We start from the raw sequence: 27,849 nt of genomic DNA on the forward strand, positions 1-27,849 counted from the left end.
TGTCAGCTTGGCAAGGCTATGGTATCCAGTTGTTTGGCCAAACACCAGTCAAGATATTGCTATAAAGCTATTTTTAATATATAATTAACATTTAAATCCATAGACTTTAAGTAAAGCAGATTATCCTCCATAATGTGTGTGGGCCTCATCCAGTTAGTTGAAGGCCTTAAGTGAAAGAGATGTTGCCCAAAGAAGAAAGAATTCAGTCTCCAGGCTGCTGCCTTCTGACTCAAAACTGCAATATCAACTCTTCTCTGGGTCTCCAGCCTGCCTATTTGTCACGCGGACTTCAAGTTTTGCCAGCCCCCACAACTGGGGTAAGCCAATTCCTTAAAACAAATCATAGAAACACACACAATTTGGTTCTGTCTCTCTAGAGAACCCTGACTAATAATTTCAAGAAATGATAATACAGAAATGCGTAATACAGGTCTTCTCATCCTCACCCACCATAGTTTACTGACACAGCTAATAACACTACCTGGGTTCACTCTTCCACGTCTCCAGGGTTCTTAAATGATACTAAGCTGTAATTGGGCTTCCCTGATAGCTCAGCTGGTAAAGAATCCGCCTGCAATGCGGGAGACCTGGCTTCGATCCCTGGGTTGGGAAGATCCCCTGGAGAAGGGAAAGGCTACCCACTCTAGTATTCTGGCCTGGAGAATTCCATGGACTTCGTAGTCTACAGGGTCGTAGAGAGTCGGACACGACTGTACAGGGTCAGGGTCGTAGAGAGTCGGACACGACTCTACAGGGTTGTAGAGAGTCAGGCTCGACTGAGCGACTTTCACTCACTCACTCAAGCTGCAATTGGGCAATATTTCTCCTCCAGGATTCTTTCTCTTATCCCCCATCTCCTAAAGTACCCCTCCTCTGTTTTCCATAAAATGAAATTTCCTCATTATAATTGCAAGTTTTTACAAGCCCATCTCTCCTACGAAGTTTGTTTTGTTTTTGTTTTTTTTTGGCGGGGGGAAGTGAAGGAGGGGATCATGGGCATAGTGCAAAACAGAGCAAGATCCACCTTCCATGGAGGTTGCATACTGAGAGACAAATAATTACTTATGATAATTTCTGTAGGGTAAGCACTGTAGGGGAAAAAAAAAAAAATACAGTGCCTAGAGGAAGAGTCTCTGAGGGCGGATACCTGAGAAGAGACCTGAAGAAGAAGGAGCTAACCTTGTGAAGAGGAATGCACATTCATTCTGTCACACAAGAGTGGCAAGCAGCCTCAGCATGGAGCCTGGATGGTCGGGAAAGTCTGAGGGAGTCCTACAGGAGAGAAGAGAGGTGCATTTGTAATTTATTTAGACTGGTTATTTGAGCCTGGGGCTTCCCTGGTGGCTCAATCCTAAAGAATACTCCTGCCAATGCAGGAGACGCAGGAGACGCCGGCTCGATCCCTGGGTCGGGAAGATCCCCAGGAGATGGAAACGGTAACCCTCTACAGTATTCCTGCCTCATAAATCCCATGGACAGAGGAGCTTGGCAGACTCCAGTCCACGGAGTTTCAAAGAGTCAGACGCGACTTAGCGATTAAACAAAAACATTTAAGCCTGGTCCCTGAGTCTCACTTCAACTGGCCAGTCAGGAGGCTGCGTCCTGTGCGGAAGTGAGGGATGGGGAGTGGAAGCAGCCCGAGTGCAGAGGGACCTGGCCTCACCGTTACAGTACGGTGGCTCGTACCATCCGAGTCCCACTTGCCTCCTCCAATAGTGAAGAGCTTGGCGTTTGCTCCAGGGGATCTGTCGGCTGTCTCACTAGGGATCCACTTCTGCAGCTCGGCCACTAGGCTCGGGCACAAGCAAAAAAAAGAAGCCACTTCAATGTGGTCCACCTTTCAGGCTTGGAAGGCTGGGCCTAGTCCCACACCCTCTCCTCCACGCCGAGCGGCCAGGCCGCGCCTCCAGCCCGCGAGGCTCTGGGCCGATCGAAACCGACTTCGGAGCCGAGGAGCTGGGGACATCGAGTCAGCGCCGCCCGCCTGCAAGCGGCGTCCTGGGCTGGACCACTCGCTTTCGGGGAGCCGGCGAGCCCGCGTCAAAGCTCTTTCTAGCCCGGGAGCCGGGACCAGTCCGACTGCGCTCCGGAACTGGCTCTTGAGTGTCCCCAGGCCGCCTCGGTGTCCTCGACTCAACCTCCCCCCGCCCCTCCTTTATGCGGCTCTTTCCTTTCCTTCCCCCGCTCTCCTGTGCCGGGTGGACCACAGCAGCTCGGGAGGGGGCTGGGGGGTGTCCAGAAAGAAAGGATCAGTGATGTGTAAGAAAAGAGGGGGGAGGGAGGGAGGGAGGCGAGGAGAGAGAAGAGGGACCACGCTGGGGAGTCGGGCAGCGAGAGGGAAGCGCGTCCGAGCGTGGGGCCGGAGGGAGGAGGGGGGTAAGGCTGCGGGAGGAAGGACCGGTGGACGCAGGGACACCGGAGAGCGGGGATCAGCCGTGGGGGAGGGGAGCACGGCGGGAGGAGGAAAGAGGAAGAAGCGTTCAGATGCTTCGCTGAGCGGGATGTCAAAACCGAAAATAAAATTTGCCTGGTGAATGGACTCTTGGCCTAGCCCAGAACCCTCCGCAGCGCGTGGAGCTGGGAGGGGAAGGGGCGCCCCGACCCAGCGGGAGTTGGGGTTCGGCTCCGCCTACCTGGTCCGGCGCGGGGCCCGCCGCTCCAGCGGCGCCAGCGCCACGCAGTGTCCAGATGTCGCAGCAGTTTCCTTTAATTCCGCTGGTTTCCCAAATCTAGAAGTGGAGCGTAGCGCCATTTCTTTCAAAAACTGACATCCAGCCTCCTGAATGGCGGATAGAGCCAAGAGATGACTTAGCGGGTTTTTTTTTTTCTTTCTTTTTGTTTTTTAAATAATCCGGTTTGAAGAAAGGGAGGACCCCCCACCCCAGCGAGGGGCGCGAGGAATAAAGGAAGGAGGTCAGGGAAGCAGGGACGCGCGCCGGACCGTGGCGGTTCCTGATATGGCCGGGTCAGGTGACGGATGTTGCGAGGGGGGCGGGCTGCCTGGAGATGCGTTGTGGCGTCAGGACCCGGAGCTGTCACCGCGTGGCGCTCCCCCGCGCTGGGTGGGAAGGCGGCGGGGTAGGGGAGGGGGGCAGTGTGGACAAGGCGGGAAAGGAGAGGTGCGCGGGCGAGAGAGGAACCTAGGAAGCTAGCCTCCCGCGCGCGCCGCCCGGCGCCTCAGCCCGCCTTTCCCGCGCGCGCTGAGTGCAGTGCCTCTGGGCTCCCAGGAGGTTGGGGGCGAGCGAGCGCGCGCCGGCCCGGGCGGGGGCGCGCCTGCGGGGCGGGGATGGGCGGGCTGCTGCGCGTGGGTCTCTGCGATCCTCGGGGGGCGGGCGCCGAGCTGCCTACCTCTGAAGTCAAAAGGCGGCGCAGCGGTTGCCGAGCTCCGAGGCGGCGAGAACATGGTGCGCCGGCTCTCGATTACAGTGAGGATTCCGCGCGCGGGCGGCCCACCACGAGTCACGGTGCACATCGCGCGGCCAGCGGGTGAGTGGGCAGCGCCGAGTGTGCTGGCCGCTGTGGCCCTCGTGCTGATGCTAGTGAGGAGGCAGCGCAGAGCGCAGCAACCGCATCCTAGACCAGGTAGGAAAGGCCTCGAAAATCCCGGGGCGCACTCGGCCCTTGGGTGATTTTGTTTGATGTAATCTATTGCACAGATAAGTCACCTCGGACGAGGTTGGAGGAGGCTGTAACGGGGGTTGGAGGCTCCTTCCACTTTCTCCCCATACGGGTTACAATTTCGGTTACAATTTCTCCGAGGTGCAGTTCTCGCAGCATGTTGAGCCCAGAGCCCCCTTCACACACCTCCTTAAGTTCTTGAAACTCTGGGGGAAACCGGGAGATTCCAAACCTACTCTAGAAGTCAGTCACTCCTGACTGGGAATCAATAAACAAACACGCACATCCACACACAAGGTGTATTTCAAAAGCACTTTATTGTGCCCTGAAGGAAAGTATTACTAACGGTCTTAGATTTCTGGAGGCCGCCTTTTTTCTTCCTGCCGGGTCAACCCTTTCTCCTTGCAGTAGTGGGGGAAGTTTGAGGCTGGGGGCTCGCGCCCTCAAATATTACTATTATTCTCGAAATAGTAATATTGATCGCAGGATCAGTAACTTCTAAGAGGAGCAATCACTTGCTTTTTCAAGTCAAAGGAGAGATTGACTTTCGTAGTGAGATGGAGATTTCTTTTTTAGCGGCCTGGTGTTACCTAGAGTCGGGACAATGCCCATATGTTTAGAAGAAGCCAGAACTACAGTGTGGAGCCCAAGGATGACATCGATCATATTTTAATCATCTCAGGCCCCAACTAAAAGGCCCAAAATGAGGCCTACTTCTTGAAAAACAGAAATCTAGGTAGTTGTGTCCTCACATCAGATAATTCTTTACACAGTCGATGTAATTTCCGATGACCATAATAGTTGAAATATATATATATAGTTACAATATAGAGAGTCCTAATTAGAACCAGGATAAAAAATCCAAAAACAATTTAGTGAGGCTTCATTTTTGTGGCCTTCTTTGTGGCGTTATTTCCCTGGGAATATGTGTTTTGAAAAAAGCAAAGGCCAGCATGGGGGGAATTAATTTTTTTATTTTAAGGTTAGTAGATTTTTTGACATGTAAATGTAAAACTGTTAACACTATCCGTGTTTAATTAGGTGTCTCAATTCTATTGGCGAAAATCTACAACAACTGATAGGGAAAGTACACATTTTCTTTTTCATATTTTTATTGTAAGTTCAGTTATTTTTGAGCATTGGTAGAAGTATTGTAAAAAATTTCAAGGGGTGTTGCTGGATTTGATTTCAATTCATTTTAAAACACTAACAGAATCCCATTTTTTAAACGGTGCTTTATCTGTACCAGCAAGCATTTAGCCACTATGATATGTTTATTAATATCTTCACTTTTAATTTTATTCTCTCTATAAAGCTATTTTATTAAATTATTAAGTTGCATCCAAAAACCTATAGTAATGAGGTAGAAATTTTTAACCTATGTAAATACTGTAATTACTTGATTTCTATTTTAGGAGTACATAGGATAATATTGTGATTATTTTAAGTTAGAGAAATATTCATTTTATAATATATTTGTTGTGTAAAGAGTTAAAATATAAAAATGATAGGTTCATTGAAAATAGCCATTTATTTCTTATTATTTAAGTATAAGTCAATTTTCAGGAATGAAAGCTATTTAAAAATGCAATGATCATATGAAAAGCCCAATTTTCAGCAAATATCTGATGTCAGAATACATGGCTTGGATAAAATAGAGTATTTTGAAAATATGTGCAATTCTCCAACTTCGTATATGAAATTTTACACATATATAAAAAACATCTGGAAGTATTCATTATAAATGGCATGTAATTCTATATTTCACAATTATATATATTATGTCTACGGTTGTGCTGATTTAACAATATATGTGGATGGTAATTATGTTGGGACTCATACAATTCCTTGAGAGCCACAGGGCTAAAAATATAACTTGTATGAATTATTTAACATTAATGCTGACCTGTATGGTATTGTTAGTTTAACATAGTTTTATAGTTTTGCAAATATATTCATTATGACTTTTTTATATGACTGGAAACTGTATATAATAAAATTTCATGTTACTACTTTCTTATCCATACATGCCTGATGAATTACACTAATTGACTTGTTACCTCTACCTTGGTGTATTTATAAAATAGTCATACTTTTCTGAAATTAAATATTTATTTGTTTACTGCTATCTGGGAACTCTTAGAGGTTTTCCCCTCCTTTAACGGCACAGTATTCTCTCACGGTAAGCACTATACAGTTAGCTTAAACCATTATTCCCAATGTGTACATGATCTTTAGCTATCAGAAATAAGACAATATTCATTTACTTCTTTGGGGACTCGAATTTTAAAATGTCCATTCTCAACACAGCCTATTGCTGTCTGCATCCACAATATTTTACAGGTCTGCTAATTACGTATTAGATTATCCATTCTCAACACAGCCTATTGCTGTCTGCATCCATGATATTTTACAGGTCTGCTAATTACGTATTAGTTTATCACTAGTAACTACCATGATAGAGTTAAGCTAAACCATTTTCCCAACATGTGAGTGACTCCTGATAATAAAGTGATCTATATCATCTCAAAATATACTTTCTTCAAGGAAGGCTGAACATTTGGCCCAGTGTTTTTGCTTCTAAAACCTTTAGTCCTTTTTGAAAAGCATAACAACCTCATTTGCCCTACTCCATCCTAAAACACTCTAGGCCAGAGAATCCTCTCTGCTCCAAATCCAGCCTGATAAAAAGTTTTAGTGGTGTTTTCTTTCTGTAGTTTAAATTATGTAAACAATGGGTATAGTTTCATTTTCTAAACATAAAATTCTAATATTGAATAGCTTTAAAAAAAAATCTACAGCTCTCTAGATTCTGATTTTCACACACCTGATGATGAATACTGTGTCTGTTTACTGACTGAAGATTAATGCACTTTCGTAAACACCTCACCAGCAAGAACATTTTTTACATTGTATATCAAGAGCTTCTAAATACCCATACACTTTTATTTAGCTTTTCTACAAGTAGGCATCATCTTAAGGAAAGAAAACTTCTGACAAAAATTGATACAAATAAATAGTAGCAAGAAATTGAAAATTGCCTAAAATTCTAGCAATCACATTGTTAAATTATTTTGAATTATACTCTGGAATTAGGTCTGAAATATTTCAGATCTGGATCATTATAGGCAATCATGTTTTTTAAGAATATTTACTAGAATGTAAAATTATTACATTATAAAATTAAGTGATTTTTTAAAAGCAAGATTTAAAGCAGTAACAGTAAACAATTCTTATTCTTGCTTCTCTCTCTCCACACACACACAGAGTAACAAAATATTTATAGTGGCTTCCTCAAGATGGTTGGTGGTCTTTTATCTTCTCATTATACTTTTGAGTTTTCCAAAGTGCTATGACCATCACCAGTTAAAAAAGAAAGAAAAGATAAAAACCTTATTTTCCTATAGTACAGCGAACTAAGACCTTACTTAGAAAGGATGAGGAAAGTATTCTGTTGCACAAATATTCTATATAAGAAGGTGACTTTAAGGTCTGGAGAGAGTCTGCAAGGGTTCTGACTCTAGGGCACGCTGTCCCTATTCACAATGTAGTTCGTTTTTTAATAACTGATAAATTGGTGGCTCTACCTGTTTTCAAGGCGCCTGGGTGTTAGGCCTCTCCGGTTCTAGCACTTGCCTCCTTCTCCGGATCCCTTCTCCCAAGTCCTCTCTAGACGACTTCAAAGTGGGGTTTGCCACTTCCCAAAGCTAGGCTGGGGTCACCACGGTTGTTGCCAGGACCTCAACGTGAGGTCTAGAAGGAAGTGAGACTCAAGTTGCTCTGTACCGGCCCCTTCGCTTCTCAACCCCAGCCACCCTCCTTGACTCATATCCCCACCGAATCAATTCTTAGAGATGCTTCGGATGTTGTTGGCCGCTGGGGTAGGACCCTCCAGCCAGAGCTAGACGCTGACCCGTTTATCACCCAACTCCTCGAACGCGCCCTTTCTACTTTTAGCCTTCCCTGGGCCTCGCTCCTCCTCACCACAGCTATTTCCGCATGTAATATTTCATCAAAGTAACAGAGCAGAGCAAGGGTTAAACGCAGAGCAGGGCGCGGGCTGACAGAGGTGAGAGAGGGGTGAGGGCAAGTGGAGTCTGAGTGGGCTTCGTGGCTTTCAGAGGGTTGAAAGCGTGACAGGGGACATCTCTGGGTCACCTCTCCAGCTTGAAATTGACTAGGCCTCCCCCCGCCCCCCAACCCACAAGAGTGAGAGCGAGATGGGACAGGTTCACTCCGAGGTGTACTTCCAAGTTTTGGCGACTGTTCCTTTACCTTCCAGGCTAGGGGGCGACCAGAGTGTTGACAGGCCTGGGTTTCTTTGTTTCTCTGTCTGGGATGCAAGGTGGTATAAAGAACGGTCCGTAATATTCCAGTGATATGGTCTCGAAGTAGGTTTCTTCTTATACTGAAGCTTTCCTGGTATTTGAAAACTTTTCTCCTTCATTAAAACATTAAAAAGATATTTATCAGAATGAAAAAAAAAGTAAGTTTGAAAATAAGGTCAACTTCTGTGTCAGCAAGCCAACTGATGGAGACAACCTTAGTAATAAATATTTTGTTTAGTAGGAAAAAGGAGTTCTTTTTAAAGACTACTCTACCTTAGAAAATGCCCACCAACTGGGGGCCTCCGCAGGGGCTCCGGAATCCTAATTCATGGTCTTTCAAAGTTTGTTCAGCAATCCCATGTGCATTGACAATTGTTGAACTTGCTATATGTCAATAACATTTGCTTTTTAAAGAAAGAAGGATCAAAGATAATCTCTGCTTGTCAGTGCAGTTTGCATAAAAACTGGAGTGATTGTTGCAGTTGGGCAGGACTACATAATCAGAAAGAAGTAATAGAAAAGAAGAATTAAAGTGTCAACTACAAGATTGAAAATTACAGTGCCTCAGAGGTTCTTTGGAAAAGAATAAGTTGATTTTTAAATTTTTATTACAAATGACTTTTTAATTCTTCTTCAACTAGCTCTCAGTTTCCCCCTTTACCTTTAAAAAGAAAATCTCAGAATTTATTTAAATGGTTGCACAGCCAGAGGTGTTTTTTTTTTCAAGGAAGGAAAGTTTTGCAGATTGTGGAGGTTCAGCACTGTATGAACAAAGATATGTAATCTCTTAAACAAATTGAAACTAACAAAGCTATGCCATCAGAGTGGTGTAAATCAATATGTCTTTTCTTAAATTAATCATGAGAATAATCAGTGAAGTTAAAGAAGTAAGGCGAAGGTTATCAGCAGCATCATTACCTGGACTGCTCTTTAAAATACATATTTCTGTAATTCACTCTCAGAATATCTAACTGAGCAGATTTGCTGTGGAGTCCCAATAACTTGCATTTTAAAGCATTTGAGGGGGATTCTGTTAAGATATAGCTCCTTGGGACAAATATGGCCAACATTGGGGTTTTTTTTTAACTTATTTTTGATTATTTAATTTTAAATTGAAATTCAGACTTTTAGATAAGATTTAAAACTTTAGAATCACACTTTGGGTCCCAGGTAGGACATTGAGAATCTGAATAAATCATTGGAGGAGCTATTTTACCAAATGAAGGGGACCCTTTATTATGTGATTCTCCGTGTGACTTGGAAAAGATCATCTCTTAGATGCCAGGTCTCTACAATCAGAACACATTTGAGGGCAAAGGATGTAATAGGATATACTTGTGCATTAAAGCTTGTAGCACCAGACAGAAAATTTCCACAGAAGACATTAATCATATCTTTTTGAAGCACTATATATACTTACAGTTGTTTACATAGGATGGATAGTGCTAGATAGATAGAGTAATAAGTAACATGGGATTTTTTTTCATTTTATTTTATTTTCCAAATCAGAAACCAAGCAATAAACATAACACACTAAAATTATCTAAGAGAAGGAAAAGAAAGCATAGAAGTATTTTACAGGTTTAAATTATATTTATTTATGATCAAGGCAAATTACAGTAAAATGTACCCATAACAGAATAAAGCACGTATAGACACAATGATGGGTCTTTGTGTCTGTAAAAACACATTGGTGAGGAGAAAATATATTTAGAAATAGTGTAAGCTTAAAAAAAAATTGCAATTATAGGTAAAACTACAATAGTATGCTTTCCCAATTATAGTCATAATTTTTCTGCTTTTAAACTACATTTTTCTAATGTTACACCTATTAGTTTGCTGGTTTATTGGGGGGGAACTTACGTTTTACTTTCTTTTTTTGAGTGCCACCATTTTCTTGCTCTGAATCTCTCTGGCTGCCAGATCATCTGACTCAGCAATTGTACAACTCTTTCACCCAATTTAAAGAAACAGCAACTATCCCAAAACCAGGGTATCCCCCCAGTTGCAAATCTTTACCAGCCTATAGAACTAGCAGTATATTTTAACTCTGAAATAATTGTTACATGTACATGCAACATGGACACTTTGAATTTTACTCCATTCAATTTACATACTGAATAGTTGAAACTGAATTTATTTTATGTAACACAATTTTTGAAAAGAAACTTGTTAAAACTTTCTTCTAAAAGTATATGGTCAAGTTTGCTTTCTCTTTTCTCTCAAAATAATTATGAGGAGATTATTAACAGTAATAGAGCACATCAACTTATATTATTTCATTTAATTGTCACATTTTCCTTTTGTTTTAGGGGTTTTATTCTCTTATTTCATAGACTGGGTTGCAAATGGTCTGTCAAAAGTCTTTGACTAATAACATGCCAAATTCAACCAGGTGTGCTTCTTGCACTAAATGCCCTAACTTAGCCCTTTATAACTGCCTCTTGAGTGAATACATGTTTTATATATATACACATATTATATATATGTATTATATATAATTATATATATACATGTTATATATAACTATACATATAGTTTCAGTTCCATCTCTTATAGTTAGTTATTTTGTAAATTGCTTAACTCTCTTGGATCTACATTTTATTCAGCATCAGCTACATATATTCTAGCAAATATATATTGATTAGGTGAATTAAAAAGTTCTGAAAAATAAGGCAGTTTAATAACTGAAGTCCCTTTTAGGCTCTAAAAGCCATTGAATCTCATAATAAAACAAGAAGATTAACTTGTTTTAGAAATTTGTATCTTGCCCAGAATAAAACTAACTCAAAACTTCCTTATAAATTAAATTACCCACTTCCGCTTCAATTTAAGATCAATAACTAGGAAACCTATGCAACCAGCATAGGGATCAGCTGAAGCACCAAGTAGAAATGTCACTTTCTTGGAATATGTGGTCTGTGATTAGATTCCATTTCTTTTACTTACTAGCTGTGTGGTATTAGGACTAATACTTAAAACTCGCAGTACTTCCATTTTCTCATCTGTAAACCTGAGGTGGTACCCTCTAGTACTCATCCAGTAAGAACTAGTACAAATAGCATGTGTAAAGAGGCATTGTAAACTTTCAATCCATCACAGACATTGGTCAGTTTTTATTAAAGTGCCTAATTAAACTACATCCTTAAAAGCACATTAGTTTACTTTTACAGTAAATGCCTTCTTAACTATAATTATTTAGAGTAGCTAGGAATTCCTGAACTCTGTTTTAAAGAATATGCATATCATAATAAACATATGTATATTTATTCAAATCCCTGATGTATTCCAAGGTGTCAGGTAAGTTTATGCAGAAAATCAGTATAAAGGTTTAAAGAATCCCTGCATGATGGCCTTTGTAGTGTGATCCCAAACTTTTCTAGTATTCATAATTATTAAATAGGTATTAACAATAGTCATGAACCTCTGTTTTCTAAAATAAGAAATTAAATTGGTTTTAGAAAATTGAAAAAAGTTATTAACTTGCCTTTAACTTATCAAAAAATTTAATAACCCCAAGTAATTTTTGGAGGGAACACGCATAATGGGTTCTTGATTCCTTCAGAAAGGTTGCTGCAGTGTATCTGAATCAATAGTTTTTGCACAGATTTTCCTTAAAGTTCTTTGGTAAAAAATGTGCATGCATAGGGTTGTGTGTGTGAGTGTGTGTGTGTATTTGAGCATGTGTGTGTGGGCTGACATCTATGGGGTCGCACAGAGTCAGACACGACTGAAGTGACTTAGCAGCAGCAGTGTGTGTGAGTGTGTGTGGTGGACAGAAAATGGGGAAGAAACGTTAAAGTCATCCTCAAAACCTTCAAAATGTCTGCCTTGGAAGATAACTTCCAACTATTCTTATTCACGTTTAGTAGGCTATCAAAGAGACAAAATACACTGAATATACTTCCTTGGGCAAAATTGACTTAGGTATATAAAATTAGTGCAGAGTAAACATAAAAAATATCCCATTATCATTTTTTTGAAAAACGAAGTCTGAGAGTTATCATCTTAACCATAAGATAGAGAACTATAAAAGTATATCTTCAATCTAGAGTCTCAAGGGAAAAGCATAAGTGGGAATGTTAAATCTGTAAGTGAAAGGTGCTAAAACATGAATAGAAAGCATTTTATAATTTATTCAGAATTGACGTATATGATCATGAAGTTGATTCCTTCCAGAGCAGTTTAATCCCATAGTGGGTAAAGAATGTGACTCCAGGAAGAGTGATCCAACACAGAAAATTTTCTTATGATCTTTTACAATATCAGACGGTAGTTTGGCTTCAGAATTTTCAGAAGTCCAGGAAAGAAAAAAAAAAAATGAAGATAACAGTTAGACTCTAGAGCCCCAAGAAGACAATCTGCTCTTAAAGGATAGTTGTGGGGAGGGTGGTAAATAGGTCTCCCTTTGAAGAGGAAAGCTTCAATATAGATGTATTAGAATACTCAAGTATTAGGCTACTGGAAATTAGAGTATCATCGTTAAACCCTATTGATCAACCATGAACACTCAACTTCCACCAAGAGTAAAAACTAAACACAATGTTACTTCTCTGTGAGTTTCACTTTCTCAAGTTGATACTAGCACATACAAGCGTCAGCATACTGTATGCGGGAATACTATATGTCTTCAAGGTTAGCAATTAAGACAGCAACTCATGTTTGAAAGGAGAAAATCTATCCCATCAAGGAGAAAAAAGAGGGAGGTTGGGAACAGAAGCTTAGAGAAGGTAAACTTTACAATTTTGCCTATAGTTTCTCCATTGTACTTTCTGCTTGAACTGCAATCCAGGGAATGGTGGTGGGTGGCAACGAATGCAGGGGAAACACTGAATGAACATAGGGACACAATCCTTTGTTACTTCCCATGATTTAATGAAAGATTTTGTGGAAGTACTTTTATTATAATACAGCCAACATGATTACAAAGAAGCTTTGTTTTCATGGGATTAGAATTCAAAGAAGACAGAATTAATCACACCTTTTGGAAAGGAGTTTGCTTGTTCAATCCACAGATACCTGCCAGAACGTACAGTAATGAGAAAAAAAAAATTGACAGATGGTCTAAATGAATAAGATGATAGTAAATGTCATATCCTTTTTTTAAAAAAAAAGAAAATAAGTTCCATTTATTGAGAGCCTACTGTGTACCTGGATTTTTCTATATCTGACATTCTATATTCTTTATAATAACCCTATGAGATATGTTTTATTCCCCACTTTGAGAGGTAAGGAAATGGAGGCTCAGAAAGTTTATGTCATTTATTCAAGTCCACAGAACTGGTCAATGAAGGATGAGGGCTACCTGAGTATAAAAACTAAGATTGTTCCATTACCCATGTTGCACTTGTGTCTTCTCCAAGATCATTATTTAAGGGTGTGGTTGACATTCTCACCAACCACATTTGTCACGGTCAGAGTAAGTTGCTGTGGCCCAAGAAAGAACATGAAGGAGGACTGGATTTAAGATCTGCAGGAAACATTTACTTTCTGAGTAACCATGGCGATGCATTACCCCTCCATTTATAAATAAAAGGGGTAACGTTTTGAAAAACAATTTTTTAATGTGTCACAAGACTTATACTTTGAAAATCTGCAATACTATTTATTGCAAAAATTTTGAAAAACCTTAAATATCTGACAACAGGGGCATCAGTAGGTAAACATTTTCTCCCAAGTAGAGTGTGCTGCAGCAAATTAAAAGTAGTGTTTATAAAGTGATGTTGGAGAATTTGGGAAAATGCTCTAACAATGAGTAAGAGGAAGAGTTCATTTCAAAACTGTGTTATATGCACAAGAACTGAGCAAGGATAAAAGACAGGAAGGAAATATTTCAAAATGTTGTTCTTGTTTCTATGTAGTATAATTTTTCACTTTCTTTATAAAGCTCGTTTCTTACCTTTTTTTGCATATGTGAACTATAATCAGGAAAAAGTCATTCAAAAATGAGAGGACTGGATTAAGTGACTTTGAGGGGACTTCAGGATCCAAATTTCTGTCACCATGTGTATTATTGGCCAGGAATAATCACACAGAAGCATGGTAATTCCCAAAAGTGGAGATCCTGTCACCTTGGTCTAGAATTCACAACCTGCCTGATGGCATAGTTCTCAAAGAAGAGAAAGCACTGCTGAGTTGTCCACTACATACTGTACAAATCAATCAGCAGGGAGACCTAGTGCATCTCTCAGACGGAACTGGGAACCTTGAGCTGGAACTGCATCTCTTTGTGCATTGTGAGTTAAGCACACTGAGCTTTTTTTCTGATTTAGGAAAGAAGGATAATACTCTCTATCCCACAGGATAGTGGTGGGATTAGAAATGATGTATCTAAAGCTGCTTAATTCTTATCACATAGTTGGGGTTCAATAATGGTAGCCATTATGATTTTCTTGGCAATTTGGAATGAATTTTCTCTTGTTTCTATTTCCTTCTTTCTCTCTCTTCTAATTATATGCTTTACTTATTTTGTCCCTCAGGATGAGGCTAATTCTAATTCTCCATATTCTGTGCATATAAACAAATTATTCATGTATGCACACAAATACATATTATATACTTATATATACACATACTATATATATAAAAAGAGAGACACATACACACACATACAGTGCTACCTTTTAGTTTTTTCAACTTGCTAAGTAGCCACAGATAAGCGTAAGTAATTCAACAAAAGAAACTTATCAACAAACAAAAACAGACATTTACAAAACAATTTAGTTAGAGATTAATCATTTTCATGATTTATAGAGTCCTCATATCACGAGTCCACTCTAGAAATAGTTTTAATAGTAAACTCCTTATATAGATCTAAAATCACATATGTTTTGCACACACTTTGGAAAAGACAGCTGCTGTATAACATATACTTACAAGGTATCCTCAAAATCATCTTGGGAAAATGATGATAGGTACTGCAGATTCTACACCCAGTTAATACTTTGGAAACCAGGACTGAGAAATTGGGACTTATCTATAATTATGCATCGGGTTTATAATAAGTTAAAGAGAATTTGTGTTTTGTGCTCTTTGCCCACATCCTGTTTGAGCAGGAAGATAAATCTTATAATAATTCAGAGTGCAAGTGAAAAATCATAGAGTCCCTGAAAGAGTGACCTATTCATAACAGATACTCAGTAATTGTGCTGTATTGAATTTAACTAGAGAATAGTTTTTTTAAAAGGAGGGGGAGAAGAAAACATGCCTCCATCTTGAATTTTCCAAAGATATCATTTCTGGGGGCACATTCCCTATTTTTAACTAACCTGTTACAGAGATCTGCTTCATTTCTCAGAGATCTCCCCTTCTACTAAAGTTACATTTTATCCCTGTGGGAAAATAAATAAATGATTAAAGGAAAACCTTGTGTTCTTTGTCATTTTTCACCCAAGAAAGTTCTTTCCCATTTAAAATGCCAAGCTTGGACACTAAGCTCTTAGAATTCTTACCCAGGGGGCACTTTGAGGGGCAGTTTTCTTGGCTGAACAAATCTCTTTTGAGGTACAGCTGTTATTGTGCCCACTTTGAAGATATCAACACCAGAATAAAGTATTACTTTCTCAAGGTGATAAAGTTGGTGGTGGAGCTAGGCCTGGGCTTTTCTTTACTTTACTATCTCTTTGTATATTAAAAGGGGTGCCTGAAATTATTCTTCCATTGCTCTCAGTTCAGTTCAGTTCAGTCGCTCAGTCGTGTCCGACTCTTTGCGACCCCATGGGCCACAGCACACCAGGCCTCCCTGTCCAAGAGTTTACTCAAACTCATGTCCATTGAGTCGGTGATGCCATCCAACCATCTCACCTCTGTCGTCCCCTTCTCCTCCTACTTTCAATCTTTCCCAGCATCAGGGTCTTTTCAAGTGAGTCAGTTCTTCGCATGAGGTGGCCAAAGTATTGGCGTTTCAGTTTCAACATCAGTCCTTCCAATGAACACTCAGGACTGATCTCCTTCAGAATGGACTGGTTGGATCTCCTTGCAATCCAAGGGACTCTCAAGAGTCTTCTCCAACACCACAGTTCAAAAGCATCAATTCTTCGGCACTCAGCCTTCTTCACAGTCCAACTCTCACATCCATACATGACCACTGGAAAAATCATAGCCTTGACTGGACAGAACTTTGTTGGCAAAATAATGTCTCTGCTCTTTGATATGCTGTCTAGCTCGGTCATAACTTTCCTTCCAAGGAGTAAGCATCTTTTAATTTCATGGCTGCAGTCACCATCTGCATTCATTCAACCCTGGAGCCCATTTATTCAGGCTCAACCCAGATATGTCTAGAAGCACTGTTACCTGAGCATACCGGCTCTGATAAGCTTTTTCCTAATGAGATCACCTTAATGATTGGAACCTCTCCAGGCCCTGAAACACAACATCTTTTTCCTGATAATACAAGTCTGAAGTGTATTACCACACTACAGTGTGCACACTGACGTGCACAGATCAGAGTGTGTCTTCCTCCTCCTATGCCGTGAATGTAGGCTCCCTTGAAGGGTACATCCCAATTCCAGACCACCTTTCTCCTCCAGAGAATCAAACATGTTGATGGTTGTTACCAATTTACCCTCTTGACTAAGGACCCTTCTTTTTTGTGTGTCCACAATTATAGTGTGTCCACTATATGCCAAGTGCCTGACGTATAGTACAAACTCAGTTAATCTTTGTCAAATAACATTATGAATAATGGCTTTCCGAAAAACAACTTTTATTTGTCTAATAAAAGATACTGTTTACTTAATTAGATGGTTAATATATGCATATAGTACAAAATTCCAACAATATAAGTCATAGAATATGAAAAGAAAATCACATGCTTATCCTCGTATCCCTTTTCTTCTCCCCACAGTTAACAGGCTTCTTTGTTTCTGTCCAAAGGTATTCTGTGTATTTTTTATTTTTAACCTCAAGCTATATATTGAATGGTTCTTTTATAACAATACTAATATTAAATACAGTAAAGAGATGTATGCTTTCATGTATATTGCCTCACTTGATATAACACGCTCATGAGATAGAAAGGTAGAGCAAAATAGAGTCCATTTTAAAGATGTGGACATTGAAGCTAAGAGTAGTCTCAAAAGGTTTCACAGTGGAAAGGCATTACATAGACATAGAGAAGAGACTTGTGGACACAGTAGGGGAGGGAGACGGTGGAATGAATTGAGAGAGGAGCATTGGAACATATATATTACCGTATGTAAAATTAGGTAGCCAGTGAAAATTTGCTGTATGACACTGGGAGCTCAAATCAGGTGCTTTGTGACCTAGAGGGGTGGTTTGGGGTGGGAGGTGGGAAGGAAGTTCAAGAGGGAGGGGACATATGTATACCTATAGCTGATTCATGTTGTTATATGGCCGAAACCAATACAGTATTATAAAGCAATTATCCCCGAATTAAAAATAAATTTTAAAAACATGTCAGATAGTGAAATCAAGACTGTCAGTTGTCAGACAGTCCTGTCACCAAGTCAGAGTTATGTATCCAGTGACCTCTGTTTTCCTGATAAAATAATGATTTCAAATGATATGTGGGCATATCATGCATATCATACCCTGTGAATCCTGCAGTGGCTTGTAAGAACCAGAACCTAATTTCAGAATACTATTAACACCTTCTCAAATGTCTTTCTTTCTCTTCCTGGTGGTGTGTTGAATTAATAGTCACATCTAGAATTACTATTCTTTGATTTGTAGGGTCACAGGAGCACCATCATCACAAGGCTTCCTTTAATTTAAATAAAAGAGTCACATACTTCTGGTAGTGTCACTTACCCTCAGCTGAGTTCTCCAGGCTGAAGGAAAGGCTTCTCAGTTTCTAAGTCTGTCTTAGCCCATCCCTCTTTCTTCCCAACAGATATCCTAAATGTTCACCACTCTCACTTCCTAATCCACCATCTTATCATCACTGTAAACAAGCCAGGCTTCGTTGTTCACAGAAGGAAGTGTTTCAACTTCCTTCCTGCCCTGACCTTTTCTCCCTTCCCACATCTAGCTGAATCTCCTGCATCAAATTTATGATCACTCCCTGTGCCTTGTACTCCATTTCTTCCTGACTTCTTAGGTGCCTCAGGTCCCCAGAAATACCCTATCGTGCCTGTGTCCTCAATTTCTCGCTCTCTTTTTCTTCTCCTAACACTTCTTCCTGTCACCTGGTACTCTTCCTTTAGGGCACATGTGTGCTCAGGCCTCTTCCACCTTCCTTCTGCCTCCTCTTACCACACGTGCCTTGAACTATCGCAGCTAATCTGTGAAAGAGTGGCCTACACAAGTGTCTCCACTTCCTTGACATCCCAGTCACTCTTGGTTTTCCTTCTGATCCATGTAAGCAGCATTTAACAGACTCCTTTGCAGGCTTTTCTTTCAGGAGTTTACTTTTCCAGCTTCTCACATGCTGCTGCTAAGTCGCTTCAGTCGTGTCCGACTCTGTGCGACCCCATAGACAGCAGCCCATCAGGCTCCCCCGTCCCTGGGATTCTCCAGGCAAGAACACTGGAGTGGGTTGCTTCTCATATGCATCCCAGTAAATTACTGTTTTCCCAAACCTCTTTGCATTCACTTCTGCCTGGAACATCTTTATACTTTTATATCTTTATACTCACATTTTTTAAGACTAAGATGAGCTTTCAGCATCCATGGAGACTTTGTCTAAGCCACAGAATGAGCTTGGTTCCGTTTTCATTTTCTTGTGTCATCCTCTGCTTCTGTTTGCTCTTCTACACATATTACATATAATACTTCGTTTAATCTCTACAACAACTGTTTGAGGCAAGGACTATTATCCCAGTTACACAGATGAAAAAACTGAGCTCCAAGTACATTAAGTTACTTTGTTATAGAGCAATTAAGTGAAAAGTGTAGGTTTGAACCCAGGCATTCTAACTCAAGCCCCATACATTTAATATCTTCCCCGCCCCCCGCCACACTCAGTGCTCTACCCCTAACCTCTGAGCTTCTTGAATGAACATTCATTTTTAGAGGTGAGCAATCGTGAAAAAAAAAAGATCAGAATTGAGACAGATTTTTAATTCATAGTGTAGATTTTCAAAACTGCCAACACAGCACAAACCTAAATAAGGCCATGTCATTCTCAGGGAAGAGAAGGAAGTTTGAGAAGGGTAATAACAGTAACCAACAAACTTTAGAATTTTTAAAGCTCTTTGACATGTATCATCTTATTTTATCAATCCATAAAATATGACTCCATTTTACACATGGGGGAACTGAGACTAGCATAACCAGCACAAGGATCCTGGGTTTTATATTTTATTTCTTCTGAGATTTTTCCCCTCAAGGCTGATCTAATAGACATGAGTAAGTTGAGAGTTTGGTAGTTCTTTAAAAGAAAAACTAGGCAATCTTTCATATTATTGCTAGTTACCTATTTATAGAAGATTGCTGGCTGAGTATGGGGTCAATTTCTAGAACAAAGGGGCCACACTCAAGGATGCCATAGTCTTTAGTGAACTCTACTTAAGTGTTGGAGCTAGTGCATACCTGTCTAAAACTTGCTTTTGAAGAAAATCAACCTCTATATCTATATATAATGCATCCAGTGGATGTTTTTATACTGTTCGAGCACCCGTTTCCTTCATCAACAGTCCAATATATTACATGAGAATTTAAAGAGTTCCTGATGTAGGAATCTATAGTTGAATTTTAGAGGAATTTCTGAATTCCCTAAAAGTTACATGTGCCAGTGAACACACTTTTTAAATAAAATTGCATATTTTATTTTTGGAGGAGAGGGTATATAGCTTTCAACAGCTTATTCTCCCTGCCCTAAGATTAAGAACCATTATTTTAATGATGAGAACTAATTTTGATATTAGTCTAAAAAGCCAGACCTATTACAAGGGAAATCTGTTCCCTCCATCTCATTACCACAACTGCTGTTTTCCCCTCCTCTTATCATACAATACCTTAAGCAACATTAGAAGATGTTTACATTTCCACATCATTGTTGCTCTGTACTTGAGAGGTGCCTGGAGGAAAATATAAATAACACAGTGATGCATTGTGGATTTTATAATGGACTTGACGTCCCAGTCCCGTAAGTGTTTTAATTGTCATTATTTAAAACCTCATGTGTTGCCTAAGCTAACAGCCACTGAAAGTATAGTCAAGTATTATGGGTCTTCAAGAGGAGTCAAGTAGGAATTGAAATATAACTTTTAAAACAGAGCTGGGTTATCTAGCAGACAGATTAAACATTAACTTTTCATTAAATATGTCGGTCATTGGAAGATGTCCATCATTGTTTCAGTGATTAAGGTTTTCTTGCCTGCCCTTTTCTATGTAATATTGATAATTCTACCCAAACCATTTCCTTCTCTGCCTCCTAGATTGCAAGAAAATCTTCAAAATGGAAAAGTTAAGAGCTACAGGCATTAGCTTAGGATGTGTGATACTGTTCTAAATGCTTATGTGTGTATCAATTCATTTAAAACTCAAAACAGTCCTAGGAAGTAGGGACACCTCTTATTCCCCCCTCCATTTTATAACTAAGAAAAGTGTAAGGTTTTTCTAACCGGAAGGAAAGGTGGACAGAAGTGGCACCAAGACAGTGTGTGAGCCTGCTTTCTGAATCATCTCTGAATGCAGCCCTGTCCCTAGCGCAATGAGCATGTTTTCTGGTGTAGGAGGAATTATTGAAAACAGAGCCTACTAAGCCCAAGGATACCCTTGCCACTTTCCTATCTGCTTATAGGTAGAAATCTCCACCATCCCTTTTAAATTGACCTCATCTGCTCGGAGCCAGCCCGTATACTGGGCACTAGTACCAGGCATTGTGCAAGCCTAGGAAACGCTCTCCCCCGACATCCGTTTTACATGTGTGTGGAGGGAGGGAGGCACAGCCTGGCGCGTGAGCCAGTTCTCCAGAAGGGACGTTTGAGCTAGAATTTCTGGCATAATTGAGCCAGCGCTCGAAAACCTGGTGCTGAGCGTTGGAGGGGGAGTGTATCCTCTCCAAGAAGGAAAGCCTCATGGTGGTATGGCTGATACCTCTCCTGGGCTCTCGGCGCCAGGACAAGCTGGCTGTTTCTTCTGATTAAAAGAGGAAGCAATAACTTTGCCTATGACTCCAAACACACTGGTTCGAACTTGGCAGTTAGGAATCCTGTGCAGTTGTCTCATGCCACTCAGGGTGTATACGCGAGGAATTTTCACTTGGCTGGAGTGAACTCGCTCGGAGCCGCGCGTGCGCCTCTGATGGGGGTGGGGGCGCGCTGCGCGCGGAGACCGGCCGCGAGGACGGGGGCGGGGGGCGGGGGGCGGGGAGGAGGTCCCAGGGCGCCCTCCTTTCGCGGTCCCGTCGCGCTACCGGAGCGGACAGCTTCCGGCCGGTGCCTCGGGTCGCGTGGGCGGCAGACCTGTGACCGAGGAGGCCCGGCGGGGGGCGACTTCATAGACGTCTTGTTCGTCCTGGAGGAGCGCGTGGAGGGCGCTCCCCGGGTGGAAAGACTCCTCGGGAGGAGTCGAGGGGCCGAGTCTGGGGGCCGCTTCCGCCAGCCCCGGAGGAGGAAAGAGGAGGGGCGGGCTGCTCAGGAGCTGCCTGGGCGGGCCGCCCGCGCTCGACGCAGGCGGGAGGAAGGGAGGGAGCGAGGGGCGAGCATTGGGGAGCAGCATGGAGACCTCGGCTGACTCGCTGGCCGCCGCCGCCGCGCGGGGCCGGGCTGACGAGGTACGGGCGCTGCTCGAGGCGGGAGCGTCGGCCAACGCGCCGAACCGTTACGGTCGAAGCGCGATTCAGGTGGGTCAGCAGGTCTGCCGCGGAAAGGTGGGCGGCTGGGTGGGTGGATGGCGAGAGGCTTTGGAGGACGAGGTCCGCCAGTGAGTCGGAACCAGGTAAGCGTTTCTTGGTAAAGGGGAGACTTTTCAGACCGAGTTCGGGATCGGAGACCTCCTCTCGGCGACTCTCAGGGGGCTCAGGACGGCCGCGGAGCTGGCTGAGAAGGCGCATGGGGTTCAGATTTCTAAAACGGTGTGAAGATCTAGAAGGGAGAACCTATGTGTGTTAATATAGACCGATATGCGAAATTGACGAACGTCTGGAGTACGAGTATAAAGACCGTAAGACATGCTGGACCACTTACTCCCGAACTTATAAAATTGTGAATGGAGCTGATCGACTTCTTTGTTGGTGGGGAGGGGCGGTGAGAGGGAGATTTAAGTGGAAATCTACTGCTGTGTAAGTTGGAATAAAGGTCGATTGAAATTATTCAGAAGCAACCATATATCGTGTTGATTATTTTTTTTAACCGAGTAAGGAACATATATGCTTGTTTAGGAAATAGACATATATGAAAAAAAAATTAGTGCAATTATGCCTGAAATAATGCTGCCAATTTAGTTACCACTTGAGTGTCTCTTACCTTTTGGGGTATTTTAAACTTACTTGGTATACATTAATTTCCTGGGAAGTTTTCAGTTCCTCATAGTTTAAAAATGTCATTTCTCCTCTCCCCACTCCAGTTTTGTATGTGTGAGGATGAGTTGTGAGTTCGTTTTTCTGTGTGGTTTTTTTTTTTTTGCCTTCACTAACTTCCTAAATCTGGGGCTAAAAATAAATTCTTCCTGGCCGTCACTCCAGTTTTATTCCAGGTTTCGACAATGATTTCTGATTCTGAAAAATAATATTTATATGAAATGTACACTGCAAAAACTCCAGCATAACAAGACAAAGGAAAAGTAACTCAACCTGGAACTTAACAAGTGGTTTCACAAGTGAATCGTCCTTTCCTCAAACTATGCTACATAGAACAGATATATTTTATATACTTTAAGATACAAAAATAAAAATAAAATATCCTCAAATCTGAGATTATTTGGGATTTGAAATGTAGAGAGATTTGGAGATAAAAAGGTTGAATGGTTGTAGAAGAGAAGCATGAGTTCTTTTTTTAAAAAATGCATGCATGATTCATAATTGGATATCTCTAAAGTTTTGCCAGCAGTTTGCAGACTGGGCGTTACAGCCTTCTAGTTCTGAAAGATGTTATATTAGACTTTATTGTTTAAATACAAAAAGAAAGTTAGATAATTAATTTTAAATTATTTTTAAATAGGATAAGGGCATCGACAAAAGGGATATGATTTTAGTTTTGAACCCTAACCAAATTTGTGTTTAAAAATACTTAGTTTATAGAAAAATTTTAATGACTAAATTAAATTTATATCTTCAATTTGACTTAAGTACCCTAGAAGTATTCATTTGAATGATTTTCTTTTTGCTTTGGATTGCTACTATGATTTAAATATTATGTTACTTTTCATACTTTAATACTGTAGCATATAATAATACCTTTAACCAATTTAATGACTAAGACCAAGGACTTCATTTATCCAACCCATGTAATATATTTTCACCTGCATTATATACAAGCATGGAAGGAGACATACATATATATATGAGCTCTGGCACTTATAGTAGAGTTTCCAAAAGATTATGGTATCCTTGGGTGTGGCCCCTTTGTTTTGGAAATTAATTCATAATCCATGAGAAATCCAATAGTGTAAATTTCCCCAGTTTTTATTTAAAAAAATTCTTTCTTCTAATGCACTATGTTAGTTTTTCTTTTTGTAGCTGCAAGTTGGTTCACTTAAATTTTCTCTGTGGTTTTTTTTTTGAAAAATAAATCAGTTTCACTTTCTCCAGGATAGAACTCAACAAGCATAGTATAACTTGTTAAGATTCCTTGGTTTGAACAAATTAATTCAAGTTTAATACAGAACTCAACTAAAAATAAATAATTCCTCAATATAGTGTAGCTAATGTAACCAAATAATGGTTACCCTAAAAAAGAATGTTGTATCACCTCCACCCAATGTATAACACTCAAATTGCAAAGTTGCTGTGATTGTGAACAGTATTTCAAAATTCCTCTTTGGTAATGCTCTTGTATCATCAAAGATTATTTAGGAACCAAATGAAGTGAGCACCTCCTCTTTAATGAAGTCTCAGAGTGTGATCTTGGAAGGTGTCTTCCTATTTCTGCTATAACAAATTACCACAAATTTAGTATCAACATAAATTTATTACCTTATGGTTCTGTAAATCAGAATTCTAAAATGGGTCCACAAGGTTGCATTCCCTTTGGGAGTTCTAAGGAAGAATCCATTTCCTTGCCTCTCCCAACATTTAGTGACAGTCAACATTCCTTGGCTCTTGGCCCCTGCATTTTCTCTCTGACCTCTGCTTCCATTCTTATATCTTCTCTGACTGTGATCTTTTTATAAGGAAACTTGTCATTAAATTGTGCCCACCCTGACAATACAGGTTAATTGCCCGCAAAATCCTTAATTTAATCATATCCGCAAAGTCCCTTTTTTCACATAAGGTAGTATGTTAACAGCTTTTGAGTATCAGGAAATGGACATCTTTGGGGAACATTATTTAGCTTACCAGAAGAAGGAATTTTAGGACTGGTTAGACAAACTTTTTCATTTTATACTTCAAGAAATTGAAGTTTAACGTTCAGGGAAATCAACAGTAGCTTAACCTTTTACAAGAATTAAGTTTTTTTTTTTTTCATTTTTACTTTTAAACAATTACCATGTTCTGGGCTTGGACATACAGCAGTGAACCATACAAAGTCTCTGGGCCTTGCATAATTTCATATCAAAATAAAATACAGGAGATTAGGCTGTAGTAGAAGTCAGTTTGTTCCTCACCCTTTTGCTGTTATCTATGACTCTAGTAGTGTTCTGTTCATGGCTGGAACCCCGCAAAATGTTGGAGAATATAACAGTGTGTACAGAAAAAAAAAAATGGAATAGGTAGGAGAACTGGCTAAGCGAGTCGGTAACTGAAAAAAAAAAATAGTAACTAGATTCTTGCGGATCGTAAGCGCATCTGCAGGGAGTACGGGTTCTACAAGTAGTTTCTTTAATCCTGCCCCTGCCCCCAGCCGTCCTGACCACTCTGCTCTCTCTGGCAGGTGATGATGATGGGCAGCGCCCGCGTGGCCGAGCTGCTGCTACTCCACGGCGCGGACCCCAACTGCGCGGACCCCGCCACCCTCACCCGGCCGGTGCACGACGCCGCCCGGGAGGGCTTCCTTGACACGCTGGTGGCCCTGCACCGAGCCGGGGCGCGGCTGGATGTGCGCGATGCCTGGGGCCGCCTGCCCGTGGACCTGGCCGAGGAGCGGGGCCACCGCGACGTCGCCCAGTACCTGCGCGCGGCCGCGGAGAGCACAGAAGGCGGTAGCCACGCCCGCGCAGACTCCACGGAAGGTCCCGCAGGTGAGGTGGTGGATCCACGAGTTTGAACTCAGAGAGCTTCCGCTTCCCAGAGCATTTACTGTTCAGAAGAGAAAGTTGGACTCAGGAGAGTAGGCTATTTGATGTTAGCTCACCCTGCCAACCTTTGGGACAACCGCAGTCTCCGATCGCGACACCACGTTAGGGCTGCGGACCGGGATATCTCAAGATGGATTTCCGCACGTTAAAGCCCATCGCAGAAACCGGGCTTCCATCCCCTAAACACACTGCACAGCTAGACTAGATTGAGGAGAACTGAACACTCCGGAGGCTCCAGGTCTAGTGAGTGGCCCCTCTTCCCGGAAATGAGCTGCAGCCGCATCCATTCGATGGCTCTCACTTTTCCCATTAGTTTATCAAGATCGCGGAACCAGCCTGGGATTTCCAAAGTCAGCTTCTCGTGGCATCGTCTGGCAGAGACCTGTCATTCCCGACGCTGTTGCGAAATGCGGTGGAGTTTTCCAGAGCTCCCCCAGTGGTTTCTGAGGGCAACTGGAGCGGATACCTCCCCAACTCTGCGCACTGGGATTTGCTGCACTCTATGAGAAACACTCTTTTAAGCTTTTCCCTCCCTTGATTGAGCATTCTGTTATGATGGGAATGTGGTCCTCCTTCCCTTTTTCTACAACCACAAGAACTTCTTTTCCCTTGGCCCCCTTTCCCCCACCTCATTCCTACCTGCCTAAAATACCAACTTTACTCTTAGTTTTCTGAAGACAGAATTGTTTTATCTATCTAAAGCATTATATCAATACGAAATTACACGAAAATTTAAGGTAAACCATAACTTCAAAGAGACCAAACCCTATCCTGTTTTGGCTCACAACTGGGGTACTAGGCTCCTCGTGCTCTAGGGGAGCTTAGGAGGACAGAGTGTAGGGGCTAGCTCTGGATTTTGGGGAGATGTCTTGAGCGCTGCGCCTTGGGTATGAGAGGCACGCACATCTTTAGCCTGCTACCCTCTCTCTCCTGAAATTGAAGCTTGCCTAAGGCAGTGGCATAGGAAAGTGAAAAGAAAGTGAAGTCGCTCAGTTGTGTACGACTCTTTGTGACCCCATGGACTGTAGCCTACCAGGGGCCTCTGTTCATAGGATTTCCATTCCAAGCAAGAAAACCGGAGTGGATTGCCATTTCCTTCTCCAGGAGATCTTCCCAACCCAGGGATTGAACCCGGGTCTCCCGCGTTGTTGGCAGACGCTTTACTGTCCGAGCCACCAAGGAAGTCCAGAGAAGGATCAGGGGCCAATCAGAGGGCTGCTGAGCGCAGTAAGAACTGGGAGGAGCTGAAGAGGAGAAGGATTTAGATGATCAAATTGGGCCACAGGCAAATGAATAATCAAGCCTAAGATATTTAACCCAAGTACGGATGATCCCTCCTTCCTCTCTCCCTACCACGTCCCCTTCTTCCTACCCTTTTTTTTTTCTTTCTTATCTTTTTCAAAGTTCCTGCTGTGTGATCAGCCCCAGTCTAGGTCGGGCACAGAAATGAACAAGACAAAACAGGAGTCCTGCCCTCATTGAGCTTATATTCCGGGAAACTAGACTTTTAAGCAACATAACAGTGTATCTGGAAGAGTGAGTTTGTAAAACTAATGTGGTGGATAAGAGTGAAGTGTGAATAGGAGGCGAGGCTATCTTAAGAGTGGTCAGAGAACCAGACTTTTGAGAAGAGACTAGCCACTGGAGGCAGAGAAACTCTCAAGTGCAAAGACTTACTCCAAAAAGAACGTGGCAGGTTAAGAAGATGGGAAGGCCAGATGCAGAAAGCACACAGAGATCAAAGAGAAGGGTAGAGACCAGATAAGGTAGTGAACCAGTAAATCCAAAAAAGGATGTTAGATAACCTGCTCTCCCATTGGCTGAGACTCCCCAATGCAAGACACCCCAATTTTATCCATCTCTGGTCAGGGAACTATATTCCATATGCCACAACTGAGTTCGCATGCCACAGTGAAGATGAAATATTCCACATGTCATAGCTAAGACCCTGGGCACCAAATAAATAAATATTAAAACACATACACAGGTTTTGTTCTAGAAACGTTAGGGAGCTATTAGCCATTTTGGGAAAGGGGTGTCTGGGAAAAAAGACAATAGGACTGCAGAGCACCCCTGAGCCCGAGCAACCCTGATCTCTCTGCTTACGCCAGTTCACTGAATCTCTCTGAGTTGCAAGAGCTACCTGGGGACGTTCGAAGGGCAAGGCGGCGACACCTTCGCCCCCAGTCGCCTGGAGTTATGTGTGGTAAACAACTTGGCACTAGTAATAGACCCGCTTTGTTCTCTCAACCCCGCGGGCTGTTCAACCGCTGTCTCCCTGCCCTCGTCGGGCGCGTCGGGAGTGGCTGGGGAGCCCGGAGCAGCCCAGAATGGCAGCGGACGCGCTGCGAAATTCCGGAGGCTAGTCAGTGCCGCGGCGGCTGGGAAGGTCCAAACACCCTAGACAGACCCTGGACAAGGCGTCAGCATTGCCGAGGGGGTAGGGGGTAGGGGCAGAGAGGAGGAGGGAGGTGTTACAGTCCTTGACTTCCGTTTTCTAATGTCTTTCTCTCTCTCTCTCTCTCTCTCTCTCTCTGCCATCTACAGACAGCTCGGACCCAAAGAATTATTGAAATCATTGGAATACGAGAAAGAACATCAC

The 27,849-nt window shown here is 41.9% G+C and overlaps 1 protein-coding gene and 1 long non-coding RNA gene across 2 annotated transcripts in view; one reads left to right on the top strand and one right to left on the bottom strand.

Moving 5' to 3' along the window:
* The window catches only part of LOC128052515 (uncharacterized), a 33,541-nt gene extending 30,778 nt beyond the window's left edge, over positions 1 to 2,763 (bottom strand). The window contains exons 1-2 of the long non-coding RNA XR_008199824.1: positions 2,634 to 2,763; positions 1,180 to 1,272 (exon numbers count right to left, since the gene is read on the bottom strand). This is a non-coding gene — a long non-coding RNA (uncharacterized LOC128052515). The remainder of the gene's footprint in view (positions 1 to 1,179; positions 1,273 to 2,633) is intronic.
* A 634-nt stretch (positions 2,764 to 3,397) lies between these two features.
* LOC128052529 (cyclin-dependent kinase inhibitor 2A-like) lies at positions 3,398 to 27,849 on the top strand. Its single transcript, XM_052645110.1, has 3 exons — positions 3,398 to 3,486; positions 24,884 to 25,190; positions 27,795 to 27,849. The coding sequence occupies exons 2-3, from the start codon at positions 24,887 to 24,889 to the stop codon at positions 27,818 to 27,820; spliced, it is 330 nt and encodes a 109-aa protein (XP_052501070.1). The 5' UTR covers positions 3,398 to 3,486; positions 24,884 to 24,886; the 3' UTR covers positions 27,821 to 27,849.

Source organism: Budorcas taxicolor, chromosome 8 (genome assembly GCF_023091745.1).
Source record: "Budorcas taxicolor isolate Tak-1 chromosome 8, Takin1.1, whole genome shotgun sequence".
NCBI lineage: Eukaryota > Metazoa > Chordata > Mammalia > Artiodactyla > Bovidae > Budorcas > Budorcas taxicolor.